We start from the raw sequence: 18,018 nt of genomic DNA on the forward strand, positions 1-18,018 counted from the left end.
TAAAAATATTGATGAAAAAATTGATATTGTTTAAACCAACTCAAATAGTTAATGAAATCATAATCACAATGTGTGTTACGTGACACTGGAAAAGAAGTGGTCGACATATTATTGTGCAGACTTGTTCCTCTTGTCAAGATTATCATGAAAAACTTCTGTCTGGTCGATCAAATGTTTTGCTATCATCTTATTGTTGAAACAATAGTTCTAATAATGCACAATCATGGTGAAATCGATGGACTAAAATATGATTTGTCATAAAGTTTGACTTATATAAACTTCTCTGGAGTGATTCCCATTACGAGTATGGGAAGATGTGTTAATCTTATCTTAGACTCATTTATGGAAAAAAACCGGAGTCAGATGATGTACAGAATAATGCCTTTATTCATTGGATTATCTTTAATGATTTCTTATGAACCGACATATTAACTTTGTAATGGCTACATTTACAGACTGACTTATTTATTCTTTATTTCATTAAGATTGGTAATTATTGTTTATTAAATTAAGATTGGTAGTTCTTGTCAAATACACATGTTCAAAATTCATTTAACTTTTTTCAGCATCCACAATACATATACATTGATTAATTTTGAATAACTTCTACTGTATTTTAGGTATTGAGACTTGTGTATTACCTCGTGTCCTTTGGATTCTACGGAAAATATGAGGACATTAAGAGACTGCTGGATCCACTTATGTCACTTCTTGATGGGCGACATGACAAACCGTATCCAAATATTGAAGGTGATTCATACAAGTCAAATGAGCTCTTACACTTGGAGTATTTTTTACCTGAAGCTATCGATTTTTAAAATTAATAAAAGATTATATTCCGTTTTTACAAGCTATTTCAGAACATTATCTTTAACATTATGAATCTTTCCGGACAATATTTTTTTTGCATTGACATTTGCGTTTTTATGAGAAATATTATCCTGTATTCATGTACTCTATTTTGTTCAGTCTCAAATGGAGGATTCTACAAGTTTCCTATCCACGTTCTGATACTGCGTTAGAACCATATTTGTCTTTAAGTTATCTAGATAGTTTCTAACTAAATGTTGTTGTTTTTTTTTGTATTTTAGGAAAGGAGGCAAGGGAAGTTTTGTTTTCGTTTCGTCAAAAAGATAGATTTAAACCTAGTCCCGAAACAAAGGCGATAATTGAGGCTAAAATTCAGTAAGGCTTAATTACAAAAAATAATTTTTGAGAGGTTCAGTTGTCTGTGTTTTCAGATTTGTGTTGATATTTTAAGCATTAAGGCACATTTATGATTTGTTGAATTAAAACACAGTATTTACTATACCAACTGCACTAGATAAATAAAAACGTAGATCTATACAACGGGTGCACCTTCGTTACTTGCTGCAACACTTTCATTTCAGGGCTCTGGAGGTTCTTGATTTATTCTTCAACTTAAGGTTCAATAACAGACTGGAGGAGGAATATGACAACATGGTCAATTCGATAATTTTGAGCAGGAGGATAAGTAAATGAAATCACTGTTTGAAATTAATATAAGCCATAAAAGATTTATTCGTACATGGTAAAAAGATATCAATATGTTTCTGTCATCAGTTATGACTCAATTAACATGGTATCTGTATATACACTTTATCTTTATAAATTATTTAATATAAAATTTTATGTTTCAGAAATTTATCTTTATGTTCAAAATTGTTCACGAACAAATGAATAGACCAAGAGCGGTGTCGGAGTTTGCCCCTTTGATGAATGAGGGGTTTGAATTAGAGAAATATACAAGGTAAGACATTTTTTAAAATTATAATAATTTTTTGTCGATTTCTTTAAAATACATAACGAATCATACTCGTAAAGAATATACAATACCGTGTGTCAATTATTTTTTATCGTTTTTGATAAATGGAAGCTATGCAATGCTAGACTTCATAGAAATTGTACTTTACGTACTTTGGCAGTAACATTTTGTGAAATTCATTTTTTTTTTCATATATAATTTACAATCTGTTTTCAGACTTGCTAAGAGAGCAAAAAAGAAAATGGCTGATATATTTGATGCAACAGCTTTCATGAAGCAGTACAACATTGTAGAAATTCTGATTGTAAGTTCTAGATCTTGTATAAGCAGCATCAATGGACACTAACGATTTCATTTAAAGTGTATGATTACTTCATTTTATTTCATGCAAATTCGTCGAAGAAAATATCAAGTCCTGTGTTGAGTTCGAATTAAAAGCAACGCTGAAAACAACCACCAGCGTAGTTGTCAATGAAGATAAAGTATTTTACCTCACTATGTGGAAAGGCAACAGCTATTTTATATTATACTGTACAATTATGATTTATATGAAAGGGAAAGTATTTAGTTTATGCGAGTTCATTTTAGTTGGATTGTGTTATAAGCTATAAGCTTATTGAAACGATCTTGAATCCGTACCTTGAACTAATCAATACTTAGCAAAGAAATGATCCTTGCTTACGTAAACAACGGCTTGAACCAACGCGGGTAGATATCCTTAGATCACTAGTCCTACTCGTTAACCATTCGGCCACGCCGGCACAAGCATTTCACATTAAACTTTAAAACTAATCTTTATTTCAAAAAAGTTGAGAAAAAGTGTCTTGTTTGTATAAGGGAAGGAAAGGGCAGCGCAATACAAGACAAACACTAACTGTGATCAGGGCAGTTCTATTTGTGCGATCAAATCAATGAGAAATAATTTAAAATTAAGGTACTCTGGCAATGAGTGTTATAATTAAAACCCATAACTATTGTAACCGTTACAATACATAATGTCACTAAATTCCGGACTATACTCATATGCATCCACCTGGTCGTATTTGTCCAAGAATTGCGTTTGTCGCAGATTATAGACATATACATACGAAAATCGTGTACCTTTCAGTAATTTCTTCAATGATCAAGGAAGGAAGTTCATTGTAAAATCACATCTTTCTTTTCAGGACCTGTCACAGTATGAGTATAGTGACATTGTGAGGAAGTCAATGCATTTACTCAACAGATGGTTCTCGGCGTATCAAAATCTTTTCAAAAGGGCTGTTCTCACTCAGGTATACAACTTCGTCTTGAACACATGATCATTCGTTATCATTTACGCCATATCTAGCTCATACCATCTTGCATTTGTATACCAGAAATGTAACTGTCCTTTGAATTGTATGCTATCTAGTTCAGTTTTAATGACTTTTGATATCAATTCGACGATACTGAACAGGCGCAACACTTACCTCACAGCAAGGAAATTCTGCAGACTGACTGGTTCTATACCATGGTTCTATCACTTATAGGGAAAGGGAATAAAGCTCAACATGCAATCATCGATGGATTTCTCACTAAACCTATAGTTTTATTTTTGGGGTATTTTGCATTTAATCATTATGGTTCTTTGTAAGCGTTTATAAAGTCGATATACTTCCCCTCGACACTTCGTCATATTTCCCTTTTATGCATCTTGTTCTAATCAAAAGTTACATACGACAAAAAATGATAGTTGGTAGACTAATTTGAACCGGACAATACATAGATAAATCTTCAAAAACGACGTATGCTTCAGGTTTTGATCACGGATGAATCTGTTAAAGTTTATAGACGTGTTGAAGAATTATTGCCAGAGTTACGTAGACTTGCAGCAAACAGGATGGGTGACGAGGAAGCAGTGCAAGTGGTGACAATCCTCCAAGAAATTATAAGGTCAGTTCATTACAATAGAAACTTTTAAGTTTGGGTGTTAAATTATTTGTTATGAAGAAGCAAAATTAAAAGTGGTGTCTTGGCTTCTATGCACAATACAAAATCACTATGACTGTACTTAATACCAAAATGCAATGGAAGCAAATGATGTGCAAATATGGTTAATGAGAAGCTTATTTTGGAAATTGTGAAACGACTCTAAAAAGAAGAATTTAATTAATATTTTTGGTTAAAAGGGCTTAATATGGATTACATACAAATACCGAAATAAATATGCTGTACAAAAGTGGTTTTGTCAAAACATTCATATATTGTATATAATAAATGATTTCCTATCTAAAGTATGTATGCATGTACGGACTTTATATATACGACGGTCATTCAATAATTGAAAGAAAATTATGTGATATAGACCTACCGTATCTATATTCCTTCAAAGTAACTGCCCTTGTTTATAACAAACGCTTTCCAACTGTTCGACAATTCCCGTTGTGTGATGTGTTGAAGCTCTGTGGCCACGGCAACTTTAAGTTTCTCTAAGTCATTTAATCTAACACTCCTGAGTGACATTTTGAGTTATGGAAAAGGGTCATTTTCACAGGGACTCATGTCCGGCGAATAGATGAGGGGGTTGAGGCAACACTTCCAAGTTATATTCCTCGCCTTTTGACGTCACTGGGTGCGATCCATGCAGTGTTGCGTTATCATGAATTTACATGCCCCTGTTTTTAAGAGCGCTGGTCCTTTTTTCAGGATAGCTGATCTCAATTTCTCTTTCAAAAATGTTTCATAATACTTCTCGTTAACTGTATGTCCAACAAGAACATAACCTTTTGCCAATACATTGCCATAACCTTGGCTATAATTGCGAGCTCTTTCAGGTTTCCTTAAACGTCGAAATATTGCTGGCCTTGGCGATCCTAGACTGCGCCATTCTGAGGACTGTGACTTTTTTTTTCGGGTTCATAACTACGAAGCCATGTCTCATATATTGCAGTGTATTGCCACAATGTAGTTTGGATACTGTTCACCTTTATTTTCATATCTTTTTAAGTGATTTTCTACAATCACTAACCGGTCCGTTATTTGGTCCCGCGTGAGATAATGTGGCAACCATCTTGCAGACACTCGGCACATTTGCAAATGACGTGTAAGAATTGTATGAATTGACCCAAAAGAAATACCAAAAATTTAGCTAACTTGCTAACTTTATGTAAATCGCCGATCTTCATTCAATTGGTCCCTAACTTTTTCAACATGGAACTTGTCAGTAACCTCCGCTACTGGGACCATCGAAAACATCAAATTTTTAATTTGAAAATCGCCATATCCATCTATCAACTGTATTTAATGAAACAGCAGATTTACTGCAAGATTAAAAAAATGATTGTGTATTTCCTTTCCCGTTTTCTCCCTCAAAAACTCTATTTTTATATATACAGCCATGACCCTTGAGCGACGTTCAAATGACGTCATATATATGTGACGTCATATGTAGCACGAGAATGTGTTCTATGCCAATTAATAGCTTAATTAGTTTGTCATTTATACATAGTTTAATTATTTTAAAATGAAAGACAAAAACGTTATGCGGTCATTATCAAAACTTATTGAATGGTCCTCGTATTCTAACAACTAGCAGAACTGTATAAGCTGTGAAAGGTCTCTATACCTAAAATACAAGTAAATTAGAATACTGTGGTAGGTTAAATGCAATTTTGTTTTAGCTTTCATTCATTGGTTTTAAAACTGTAATGTAAAGTGTAGAATTTATATAATTTTTCCTCATGAGTTCTTATTTTACATTTCAGTTTTTGTCATTTACCGGACGCAGAGGAAGAACCCCACCCTGTAAACCAGACAATTCTTTTCAATAGTGGTTGGTATTCTTAAATAAAAATTAATATGTCGCAACTTTAGAGCATTTGCAACTTTCATTGGTGGTTGTATTTAGCTATAAATCCGAGGATCGCTAGTTTGATCATTTTTCAATCAATTAAAAATTACTTAAAATCTTCTCTGAACCGAGTTCTTGTGCGTTGATGTCTGCGTCGTTTTTCAAGCATGCAAATACATGTATTTTGTTCTCATTTAGGATTATTTGAAACCTGAAAGCTAAAACTATTTTCGTCGGTAGTCATATTTTATTTTAGATATTGACATCCAAATTATCGTTAATGTTTTAATCGTTTATAGATACAACACAAACATAGCTTTAAAAACTTTTCTTTTTCAGGAATCCTAGAAATAATGTTCAATTTTCTGTCAAAAGAGATAGACGTGAAGATATTGGTAAGGTTTTCGATAACTGCATTTGTCAACACTACACGCGTATTTCCCTTTTTATCTAAAGTATGAACAGCTATCATTTATGATCACTGTAATATCAATCTACATAGATTCTAGATAGATCTGTTTTGATGATTTTTTTTTATTTTACAACAGATATTTGTCTATAGTAAGCACGTGTAAAATCATAAAAACAAACACCTTTAGATCGACAAATGTGTCATGGAATTATTATTCAAAAGCTACCTGATTATTATGCTCATCAAAGGCAAACTATGTAATGGGTTTATTGTCATTTAAACTGTCTGGAAATGCTTTCGCTTTTTTTGATATGTTGTTGCTTTAATGTATACGTTCTTGTACTTATACAATTAAATAATGAATTGGACGTTAGATTTTTTATTCATATTTTACTCTGTCATTATAAGAGTAACTTAAATTTGTATAGGATCACTATGCAGGGCTGCTTAAAGTGTTTGAGTGTAGCTTTGTTATGCTTAAACTTCTGGCCAGTAGCAACCATGTTATTCAACAAAGGCTCTATGATCGCCTTGAACTAGTTCTGTCAAAGAAAGGGGGATTTGTACAAATGGCTGAGCTTGTTGCAGAGGTAAGAAATCTATGATTTAGTTAAACCACTTTTATCAGAAAGTATTTTGTTTTATGGCACAGAATGTTAACATATATTTGTTGCATCTCAGATATCAAAGATTTCATATACTGTTTTAACATATTTAATCCTTACTCCTTAAGTCTAATTATGGGTATTATTCTTGAATACTGACAGGAGATCAAATTGTTAGAAAAATAAAAGGAAAAGCAAGACAGTAAAAAAACAAGACTCGCTATGTGTGAGTACAAACAAAGGTTTTTTAATACGCTGATAAAAATTGAATTCTTAGATATTTATTGGGAATACACATACAAGTATGAAGATAACAGAACATCAGATGCATCAGATAATGGCATTGGTGGTAAGGCATCGAATAGAAGTGCCACAGTTCATTGGTGTTCTAAAGTCTGTGATGAAAATAGAAGAGTCGGACATGTCACTGAAACGTAACCAGATCATGGTAATGACGACTTTCATGCAGTACAATACCGAACTAGCTATCAAAGAAGATGAAAATGAAAGGTAGGTTACAAATGATCTTCCACTCGAAACAAATCACTGCTTGAATATTGTCAGCAATTTAGCTATTGTCTTTTAATTAAATTTTATATAGGATACCGTAACGTCTCCAAACAAAATATGCAGTATGCATTTTTAAGTGTTTTACATTTTACTTTAGTTGTTTTTCAGTGGCTAGTTTCATATAAATAAGTATAGGCGTTTTATACTGTATTTTCAGAATGAAGTTACTTTTGTCCGATAACACAAAAGAACTTGACTTTTTCATTTCCGTTGTGGATTTACTTGCTACTTGTGCAGAGGTAATAATTTAGTCTAACCTACATCGGTTCACTGTCTGTCTTTATCATAGACGCAAATATAGAGGTGATAGAAAAGATCTTTCTCAGTAATATAACATTATGATTGATCTAGAATTGTTAATCATACAGTGTCGTTAACTTAAATGTTTTGTTCACAAAAGCTTAAGGAATAACATTAAAATTAAGTGTACAAGATGACCAGCAACAATAAAGATAATGAATGAATTAAAATGCATTGCAAATGATCAAAGAAACTTTACAGGGGACAATTTTATAAATCTTTCGGAAATAAAACGTTCTATTCATGTTGTATGTAAAAAGAAAACTTTGACATACAAAAAAGAACAAAATATGTACTGCATCTATATTTATTTAAATAATTTTAATCTTCACAATAAAAAGAGTTTATTTCATGAAAATTAATAAAAGACATATTATAATCAGCACCAAAAACATGATGTTCTCGATCTTACCAATGTGTATGATAAGGAAGACGGTTTTTGAAATTTGGATGCATGTGATATAGTTACATGGCACTCTTGTTATTACATATTTAAAACTATTGAAAATTTGTATATATTATACGAGTTGTTGTAATTTTACAGGGAGAGAACAGATTCATCGAGTCCATTTGCCAGACTATATTCAAGATTCCGGAAATCTTTAAAGTGCTTAATCATCCAACGATCAGTGATAATCTAAAGAGACCTTATCTTACATTCCTGATTGGTTCCTACATGCATACTGCCAGTGGAATGATTGAAAGTGGGACCGGCGATATTCCCCATGACCCGTAAGTATTTATACTTTGCATTACAAGTTGGACACATAAGCGACTTTTTTCAATAGAAAAAATAACCTATATTGCCTTTACAAGAAGAAATAAAAACGTTTCCAAGAAAAGATAGTAAATTTGCATGCATAATTCCAGAGAAGTACTATAAGTACTTAGTAATTATATTTAGAAATGTACAAGATATATAAAACACCCGTTATAAGAAAATACTTGGATTAATGTCGTGTGACTAATGTAAAAAACTAGTATTGAAGTATGGTAACATTTTCTATTGCAGAATAACGTGGGAATATTTAACTAATGTTAGTGCGGCATTAGCTAAGGTGACAGGGTACACAAAGAAAAGTCGGCAGCAAGTCAAATCACTTTTGAAGAAACGACCAGCAAATGGGTTGGTATTATATAACAATAACATGTCCGTCGCTGAACATTAAAGGTACCCCGACGTGACAAAAATGAAACTTGTATCATTCGCAAAGACCCCCACAATTAGTGAACAGTTTTATTTGCAAGCAACCATCCAAACCCGCTAGCCCCGGCGGAAGACGAATTCGTATTTTAAAATATAGTTTGATATCTAATTTATCACTTTTTATTGTTAGAGTATAATTTAATGAATTTTGATTTAATAGATGAAAACATTTAAATAGCTTGAATTTGAAGAGTAATTGCAGTTGGTTGGAATAACACTTTTGTTTAATTATTAACTTTTTCGTAAAAGAAGTGAATATTTTAAAGCCATTACTTTTCAAATTATTCCTTTAGTATATTCTAATACCGTTATTTTTGTTGAGACACACATCCATTTTTTTTAAATAAAACAAAAGAAATGAATCAATATTCAAATAATTGAATCAAAAGTATGAGTGAAAGTTAGATAAAATAGTTAGTTGTTATATATTTTAGTTTGAATATTTTATTTTTTCATCATATTAGTTATTTTATGTTATAAGTTTTTTTCTTACCTTTTATTTTAATTACACATATTGACAATACTATAAATTGAAGTAATCTAATTGTTGGCCTATTTTTTATAACTTATAAATGAGCATATGGGTGCTATGTTTTATATTCTTGTTATTGGGAGTGAAACGAGAGACCTTCTCTACATGAAACGTTATTTGCCCTGTTAGACCGTTCCAATAGTTTGGTCGAATTGGTTGTTGTTGTTGCATTTAATTGTTTAATGTTCTTTTTATGTCTTTTTATACATATTATGTTGAGCCTTTTGAATGCAAACAATTCTTTATTTCAGCGCATGTAATGGAAATGAAGTTGAGGATATGAGTGGCAGCTTACATTATTTGTTCGATGGTGTTATGCCCTTTCTTCAAGTAATCTATTTTTATTTCAATGCAATGTTACAATATTAACGTTTCAAAAATTCTATTTTTATTGTTCTGTCCTTTTAATAACACAATTATATACTATTATTGTGTTTGTCTGCCTTTAGCATAGTATCTTACTTCTTTAAACACACAAACAAAAAATGTTCGTTAATCACAATAACTGTCTGACTTATATAATTAATATATCAGGTTTTCTGTACAAGTTACTATGAAGTTGATAAGGAACACTACCCGAATGAACCAACACAGTTGAAGATTCTCGCTGAAAATTTCAAAGTAAGTATATTTAATAGTTGCTTTTCTCGGTGTTGTTTTTATAGTTATGCAATTACGAATGTCGCTCTATGTTTAATGCTACAAAGTATATTAAAGAAAGAAATAATAAGCAAACATTATCAATATAACAACAGGCTATATATTACTTCGAATGTAATATTGTTTGTCAATAAGACAGACATACATAATGACAGTCCAAACGTTCTGCATAATTGGTATTTGATCTTGCAAATGATTAAAATTAGCAACACAATACTAAGTCGAACCTAACAAGTTAATGGTTGCTATTATCATCAGACTTGCGATTACGTCCGACCAATGTAACTGAGTGCTTATCAACTATCGTCATTTGTCCAAAGAACAAGGTGAATATAAATTTATCACATGAAATCCATTTTTGTTTATGAACAAAAAATGAATAACATAATGTGCATATAACATTTTATTTTTTCCTTTAAGAATACAAATATAATTCATAGCAAGGTTACAAGTGCTTATTACATTATACGGAGAGAGTTATAAAGTTCATGACGTCACTGATTTGGTATCTAATTGGATACTGTTATTCCGACACGTTCTTTGTCATTGTAATATTATGTTACACTTCGGTATAATTTACAGACATTCTTTGAGGAGATTGAGCCACTAGTTACCAATGAGAAACAGCTACAGAAGATGATTACATGCATGGGTCTTCTGTTCTCCACCAATGTTCTATCCACTGAAGACATGGACTTATTTCAAGAAAAGTATGGGCACGGTATGGCTTCGCATGACGTCCGGAGTGACGCTAAAAAGGTCAGTGCCTTAAGACTGGTAAGGGAAACAAGCAAAGATTCTAAATGCTGGCCAAACTACTTTTGTTTGGAATCATTGATACATGCCATTCTAAACTTATGTTAAAACCCATTATGCCCCAAATGTGTTTTTACTTTTCAGAAGATTCAATATTTAGTATGCAGTTATTATTTACAAATATACTTATTGGCAAATTGCCTGAACAATCTCTTGCTACTGCTGGGTTTTTGCATTTTTTACAATAATAGTGATTTAGCGTTTTGGAAAACAAAATTCTTCTTTGTTTACATTTTGCTTTTCGATGACAAATAATTTCACATTCAGAACTGCATTCGTCTGGTACTAATTATCTAACATGCTCTAAAACCATTACTTCAACATAAAGAAATAGAGAAAGCAAGAAACTAACGTTTGCTCTTCCTCAAAAGGAAATAAGCTCGTTTTAGCACACAATGTGCCTTTAATTCGTCTTTAAAGTAGTACAAAGCAAGAAACTAATGTTTACTCTTCCTCAAAAGGAAATAAGCTCGTTTTAGCACACAATATACCTTTAATTCGTCTTTAAAGTAGTACAAAGTGTGTAGAAAATTGTATGTTTGGAACGTTAGTGGCGTTGATATAAATACTGAGTTACATCAATGTTTTCAAACGTTCTTGCACCTGTTTACAACTCAATATAAACACATCCTAATTAGATAATTATTCACTGAAATATGACATATTACAAACAGACTCTTACTGTATAAAACTAACAGAAATATGACGAATGCTATAGTGGAGAAGAAGACATCAGCGAACAGCTAAGTGTGTTTGCAGTAAACATGAGTGCCGCTTACGGTGGTGTAAATGATGTTCAAACACAGATTGGATTCCCAAGCAAGCGAGGTTATTACATCTACAATATTTTAATATCATTTTGAATAATATACGTAGTTCTTTTGTTTACTGGGATTGCCGAGCTTTGCATTTTGTTTCTTTAACTCAATATTTTGAGCGACTTCAACTCATCACTACATTCCGGCCATACAATCATTTTTGCCATTGCGATGCAAATAGTTTAATTAAGTAGGCAAGCGTTTTCATTCCATTTCTATTTTGTTTGAATACTTGTAAAGTTTTATTCCGAAAACTTTTAATTAAATATTTGTTTTCATATTTATTCATAACAGTATAGAACAAATACAATTTTTGCCAATATTTTTAGAATATCTTTTAAATTATCTAAAACTAAGAAATCATGTCATAGTTTAGTCTTGATTAGATAATGTGCCTCAACATAAATTCTTTTCCATTACAGCGTACTCAGAAATAGGAGGGGATGAAATGTTACCTCTAAGTGAAGAGTTTCAAAATCATATCAATGTCTTTATTGATCACAACGCAAAATCACCGTTGCAAAAGTATAAGCTTAGTGAGAAACTGGTTCAACAAATGTCGTAAGTATTCTTTTATTGGCTGATGCTCTTTTCTAGTCTTGTGATAAGGTAGAAGGGATATATCAGAAAATATTCTAATTGGCTGTTGAGCAAGACCGAGAAAACTTTTATCTGTCAAAAATTATGAGGTTTTTGTTTGTTTCTTTGCTTATTATTTTTTGTTTTGTTTTGGAAGTCTTTTACTTAATGTGTTGTTAAATTGAGTTTGGGTTTGCTGCTTTTTATTAAGTTTATTTTCTTGATTTTAATTTTGGGAGGAGAGCTGAAAGTGTAGTTTAGATGTAACTTTTTACGTGCACAGGTGATGTCATGATATAATATTTAGAAATATTGCGTGTATGATGTTAATTTATCTATATACAAGTTATTTTATAGGAATTGATAAATTCTACAATAACTTTTACTCCAAATAAAGAATACCGTGTGCTTTATTTATGCCCTTTGCCAGTATACATCTGCGGATGTTTCTAAATTCAAAATTTCACTATTTTCGTGTTTAAATATTGAATATTGCTTAAGCCGGTGCTAGGAGTTGGGCGTGGATGGTAACTTGCACTTACCAGTACCGTTCGTGAACAGGCTCAATCAACCCGAGCCTGCAACATTTTCAATTTTGTTATTTTGGACGTTCTTTAGGGATTCTATTTTTCCCAATTTATAGTTTGTTACTTGCAAATATGGTAATTTGCTTTAATTGATTTACAAAATTCCTCGAATAAGAGATATTCATATTATTATTTCTACCATTTATTAACTTTCATTTTCATGTTCTTCATGTAACTCTTAAAATAAATTTGTGTGTTAGATGTTGAGTACATGTATTTCTTGTTGGAAGGTATCAAGTGCATTATTAGTACATAAAAATGAGTTTTATTTATGTTTTAAACGAGATACTTTGAATAATAAACTGACAGGGGTTGGCGCTCATAATATTAAGAATATGTAAATACTACTTATTTCCAATATTGAATAATAACCACGGTCCACCATGTATGATTTTATCCCACACCTCATAATATCTCCTTTTATCTAACATTGGAAACTTAAAATTTTCTTTGTCGTGATATATAAAATCTCATGTTTTACAAGAATGATGTTGTGAGAAATATGCATAGCTTACAATTATAAGTATAAAGTCAATTGATTCTCTACGAATATACACAGTGGTATATTGTATGTTGATCAGAAATAAACTGCTGCATCCTTTAGAATACTAATTGTTTATATCACACTATCTAATTGGCAAATAACACTTAGCAAGGTGCAATAACATTCCATGTTATATCTAACACAATTAAGATATGTCTATCTACCTCTCCATTTAGAATTAAATCATTTGCATTATTTTAAGTGCACCAAGTATACTTTTGTATAATGATTACCATCACAAAAATGTCTTTGCCATTACAAACATTATTGGACTTGCCGACTATTATTCAAATAGTCGGCAAGTCCAATAATGTTTGCACAGCTAGGCATTGATCTGAAATATATCTCTATTCAACCGTATTATATTAAAGCCGACCTTGTAAAATAACTGTATGTTAACATCTAAACATAGAACAAATTTCATTTTTATTTTAAGGCAAATAAATTTAGTTTTCATTTTTGTTGCAAGTAGTAAAACTGTAGAATAAAAGTAATTTTTGAAATGGTTTTCTGTTGTTGAATGTATATATGTTAGCTATGGCTAACGACTACTCGTATGATGAAATCTGAATGAGTTATCTCGTATGCATTCTAAAATCAACCATACAATTCAAAGCGCTGTCAGTCCAATTCTTTTGTACATCAGTGGAACCACACTGAAGAAAAAAACGTGACCTGTTTGCGATACTTATATAATATATTTATTTTTCATTATGAGTATAGAATGCCATGTCAGTTGTCAAAAATGAACGAAAAAGAACGTTTGGAACAGCTTGAACTTGACCTGAAGTGCATGCAACTACTTAGGGGTATGGTTCACAACGAAATTGTCAAGTTGCCTGAAAATTTTGAACACGAACCACAATCTTCAAAGAAGTAAGTTGATGCAACGAAAACTCAAAGTGAATATATAGAGAACTTCTAACATTAAATGAACTTGAATTTAATAGTAGGAAGTAATTCATAATATTGGTTACCGATTCCGTCGCCTCTGCTTTCATTAGGGTACAAGGGACTCATGCTGCTGCAGCACAGGAACACCGGGGTAAGTTTATGTTATAAGTATTTGGGTACGGCGACAGCTCTGACACCTACGATTGTCTTAGCTTCCTGACTGACTACACTTCATCCAGTCTATAGCTGACTGGACTAGCATACAACTTGAAATGCTTAGATAAATTAATAACATGTTCTGCAAATCCTTTCCAACCCATCAAATACAATAATTGTTAGTACCAAATGATAAATTCATAATTTCTTGAACTATTTTTAGACAACTTAAAGTGATAGAAGATGTTCAGAATGCCCTGAATCACTATGGCAGTATTGCAGGAACTTTGGAACATTTGGCACGTGCAAACGATGATATAGTGAGAGAACTGTTAGCATTTTTGGTGGCGTTATTATTCAATAGTAATGCAGCTGTACAGGTATGTGTGGTGATGTGTGGTGAATATAAGCACATTCAAAGGTGTATATAACAGTACCATGATATAAATAAAACACTTCGAAAAGATTTATAATGAATATTTGTACAGTTGTAAAGCTACCTTCTGGTTAAGATTTTATTATAATTATGAATATGTCACTTCAATTCGTCGTGGTTACAAGGTTTTATGATTATATAGTTCTTTTCGTAAATAGTTTAAGGTAATATTTTGTAGAGAATTAAACAATCAATGTGTTTATTTTGTGCATATTGTGATGATATTATACTTTGCAATGGCAAATGACCTGACTGTGACAATAATACAAAAATGAACTATGTATGCATGATAATTGCTTTAAAATCAAATTAATTGCCGAAAATATAAAAACAACTTTTCCGTCCCCTTATGTAGGTCGTATTTGAATTGTACAACTTTTAAAAAAATTACCAGATTTGAAATTCAATTTTGTTCATATAATAAGACAGTTATTGTATGAAGATTTCGGTGAATAACCAAATATATGGACCTTGTGCTCGTTGAATATCACATTTTCCAGGTCCATAACTTCAGTATTCACCTCATCGTCATATTATTATTGAAAATTATTTTAAGCAATATATTTAAAAGCAACAATGTCTGGTGATATTGAACAATCGATTGTATATAAAATTTTAAACCAATTTATATGTACTTTTATTTTAATTACTTTAGTGTCATGTTAATTGTTATTTTGTTTCAGTCAACTCTTCATGAATATTTTTTGTCTGCAAAGGACGAAACTTTCGTGTTAGCAATTAAAAACAGGATTAACCTTTCGATAATTGCAACACGCGAAAAGTAAGTTCAAAATACCCTAACATAGAAGTTGATGTCGAGCGAGCAAGTTTCACGGATGATTTCACGTAAAGGCTGTCGTGCATTAACTAGCTCAATAGCATTTTCATCGTTTTAGTTTTGTAGAGATAACACAAACGGCGTATAGGGATAAAAGAATCCTCAATTTCGTAGACATTAACATGTTCCATTTTGTTCTTGAAAGTTATAATGAGCGTTGCAATCCTCATATAGTAATGGTATATTATTTAACTATTATGTCATTTTTGCTGGTGTATTTTGAAGCAATTCTTGCTATTCTGACGTTAGAACAAACCTATTTTAAATCAATTATATCATAATTTTTAGAGCTGTTGTATTCAAAATATACTAATATGATATCCTAATTGACATTATACAATGCTTCGTTATATAAAGCTATTAAAATGTATAAAGATATTTTAATATTTCACAGACGAGTGCTCCAAGCATTGCGCCAATCAAAGATAGAAGAAACAGTTGCTCAGGCAAGAGCTTTGAAGAAGGCCATGAAAAACGGGTCATTGGCAAATTTGGTATATTGCTGTTTGTTCTTTGTGTTGTCTATTCTTTAATAATTCATGTTGGGAATTGATTTGAAAACATAAATTAAAAACAAAGAAATAAATATCTTTAAACGAAAATCCTTGACAATTAACTAGTTTTGCAAACTTATTTAAGAAAATTTAATCACCAGGAATTAACGCAAATGACGTCATGTGAAATTGATTGAACATTATTTGAAATGGTTGAAGTGACGGAAAATACAATTTGACTTTGTTGTTCTGTTTTAGGCGGTGTCATCTCTCTCAAGAAACCTTAAAGCTTCAATGGCGTCGATGAAACAGTCATTTTCTTCTTTACCAAGAGCCCAAGGGAGTAGTGTTCATTTAAAGGTAAGACATACGAGCATAATATTTTAAAAATCTTGACATATTCTAAAAGAATAGTGTAAATAAAGAAACGATTAATGCTAAGTTTGTCTTAGCTATAGTTTTTAGGTAGGGCAATGCTTTATGCAAAGTTAAATCTTATAATGCAGGTCTGGCTGCAAATGGATACAGTTGTTAATTTAAGGTTAATCCGGATCTGGTTGTAGTCTTTGCTTATAATATGTGTTGTTTGATTGCTTTCTTCAGACTGGCCATGAAGTAAAAATTAACGGTCATCGGTACTGAAGTACAAATGAACGGTTCTCGGCATACTATGGGCGTTCCAGACCATACACGTGTACCTAATGGTCTATCTGACACAAAAATGTCCAACACTCAACCACCAGCGAAGTGGGTGTCACCAAGCAAAGTAGCTCCTGTGGCGAACGGCCTACATGCTGAAATAACCGTTCAAGGCATCACAGTAGACGTTGCAGTGTCTAAACTTAATAACCAAGATGTTAACAAAGAAAACGGCCAGGAGGTATTTTTTTTACAAATGTGTGGTTTCTTGTGATTTTGAACTGATAGTTTATGTAGAATAAATAAGCTTATTGTGTACCAGAAATCTTTCAAGTTAATACATCTTAGATACAGTGTAAGCTCCTTGGATAATTTGCAACAATTTCTAAACCAAACTGAATAAAAAGGTGTGATACAGCTATTTCTGAAAAGTATAACAATATAATAAAGCTACATATTTTCTGATACAGGTTCAGTGATCTTATTTTGCTTACACTGAGGAGTAGGTACTTCATTTCAAAACCAACTGTATCTTGCTTAATGTATTTAACTATTTATTGTATATAAAGCGAAGAGTTATCTTGATCTTGATGATGCCTTTACATTTATGCCTAGTTAATTACTAGTATCCTATTGCTTTACGTTTTTTAGTTGAAAGTAGAAATAAATGCTATGAAAACAATAATATATTTAGTTTTGCAAATGTCTTATATCTATATAAGAGTTATAGCATACTTTTTGTTGATAAAAAACAAAGCAATTTGCGTATATCAGAACAATAACATACCGTTTTATATTTCATATATACCTGCTTTATGCCTTATTAGAAAGATAACATTTCCAGTTAAGCACTTAAGCATGCTATACAAGTAGAGTATATATTAACTTCATATAGACGTGTTTTGACGGCTTTTCAAACCCACACCCCACTTTTGAGGCCTCAAACAGTGAACAATTACCCTATTCAGACCCCAAACACAGTTTTTCGTTTGGAGAAATGTTGCTAAAAAAGTGATCACTTTTTCGGCGCCGCCCCATCAAAAAGATACATCAGGGGGATTGCCAGAAGAGGGATGTCTCCCCTTCTGTTTGGGGGGTTTGAAGACAAGACATTTTGGACTTGCGAGAGGCTAAAAATGACCACAGGTTAATCATATGGTAATGTTTAACCAACGCTGAAAGGCCTTTAATTGACTCCATCTCAATTCATTGAGAAGTTGCAGCACTTTGAAATAAAATTTGATGGAAAACATCAACGCAAAATAGTGATTTTGGGCAAATTTGGGATGTCCACTCGTTGCCATGGTAACTGGAAATTTTAGCATGTCGTTACA

General features: G+C 31.9%; 1 protein-coding gene across 1 annotated transcript in view; it reads left to right on the top strand.

Moving 5' to 3' along the window:
• Positions 1 to 18,018, top strand: part of LOC132724786 (inositol 1,4,5-trisphosphate receptor type 3-like) — a 46,136-nt gene that overhangs the window by 14,828 nt on the left and 13,290 nt on the right. The window contains 26 exon segments of the mRNA XM_060709750.1: positions 621 to 750; positions 1,092 to 1,185; positions 1,392 to 1,444; positions 1,660 to 1,771; positions 2,003 to 2,090; positions 2,953 to 3,060; positions 3,564 to 3,700; positions 5,512 to 5,579; positions 5,937 to 5,992; positions 6,438 to 6,599; positions 6,892 to 7,124; positions 7,342 to 7,423; positions 8,029 to 8,216; positions 8,497 to 8,610; positions 9,475 to 9,553; positions 9,758 to 9,844; positions 10,466 to 10,642; positions 11,398 to 11,527; positions 11,940 to 12,078; positions 13,951 to 14,103; positions 14,501 to 14,657; positions 15,397 to 15,494; positions 15,946 to 16,045; positions 16,304 to 16,405; positions 16,649 to 16,682; positions 16,684 to 16,925. Coding sequence (XP_060565733.1) covers positions 621 to 750; positions 1,092 to 1,185; positions 1,392 to 1,444; positions 1,660 to 1,771; positions 2,003 to 2,090; positions 2,953 to 3,060; positions 3,564 to 3,700; positions 5,512 to 5,579; positions 5,937 to 5,992; positions 6,438 to 6,599; positions 6,892 to 7,124; positions 7,342 to 7,423; positions 8,029 to 8,216; positions 8,497 to 8,610; positions 9,475 to 9,553; positions 9,758 to 9,844; positions 10,466 to 10,642; positions 11,398 to 11,527; positions 11,940 to 12,078; positions 13,951 to 14,103; positions 14,501 to 14,657; positions 15,397 to 15,494; positions 15,946 to 16,045; positions 16,304 to 16,405; positions 16,649 to 16,682; positions 16,684 to 16,925 — 3,123 coding nt within the window.

This window comes from Ruditapes philippinarum, unplaced genomic scaffold (genome assembly GCF_026571515.1).
Source record: "Ruditapes philippinarum isolate M1 unplaced genomic scaffold, ASM2657151v2 ctg2370_1_1_1_1, whole genome shotgun sequence".
NCBI classification, from domain to species: domain Eukaryota; kingdom Metazoa; phylum Mollusca; class Bivalvia; order Venerida; family Veneridae; genus Ruditapes; species Ruditapes philippinarum.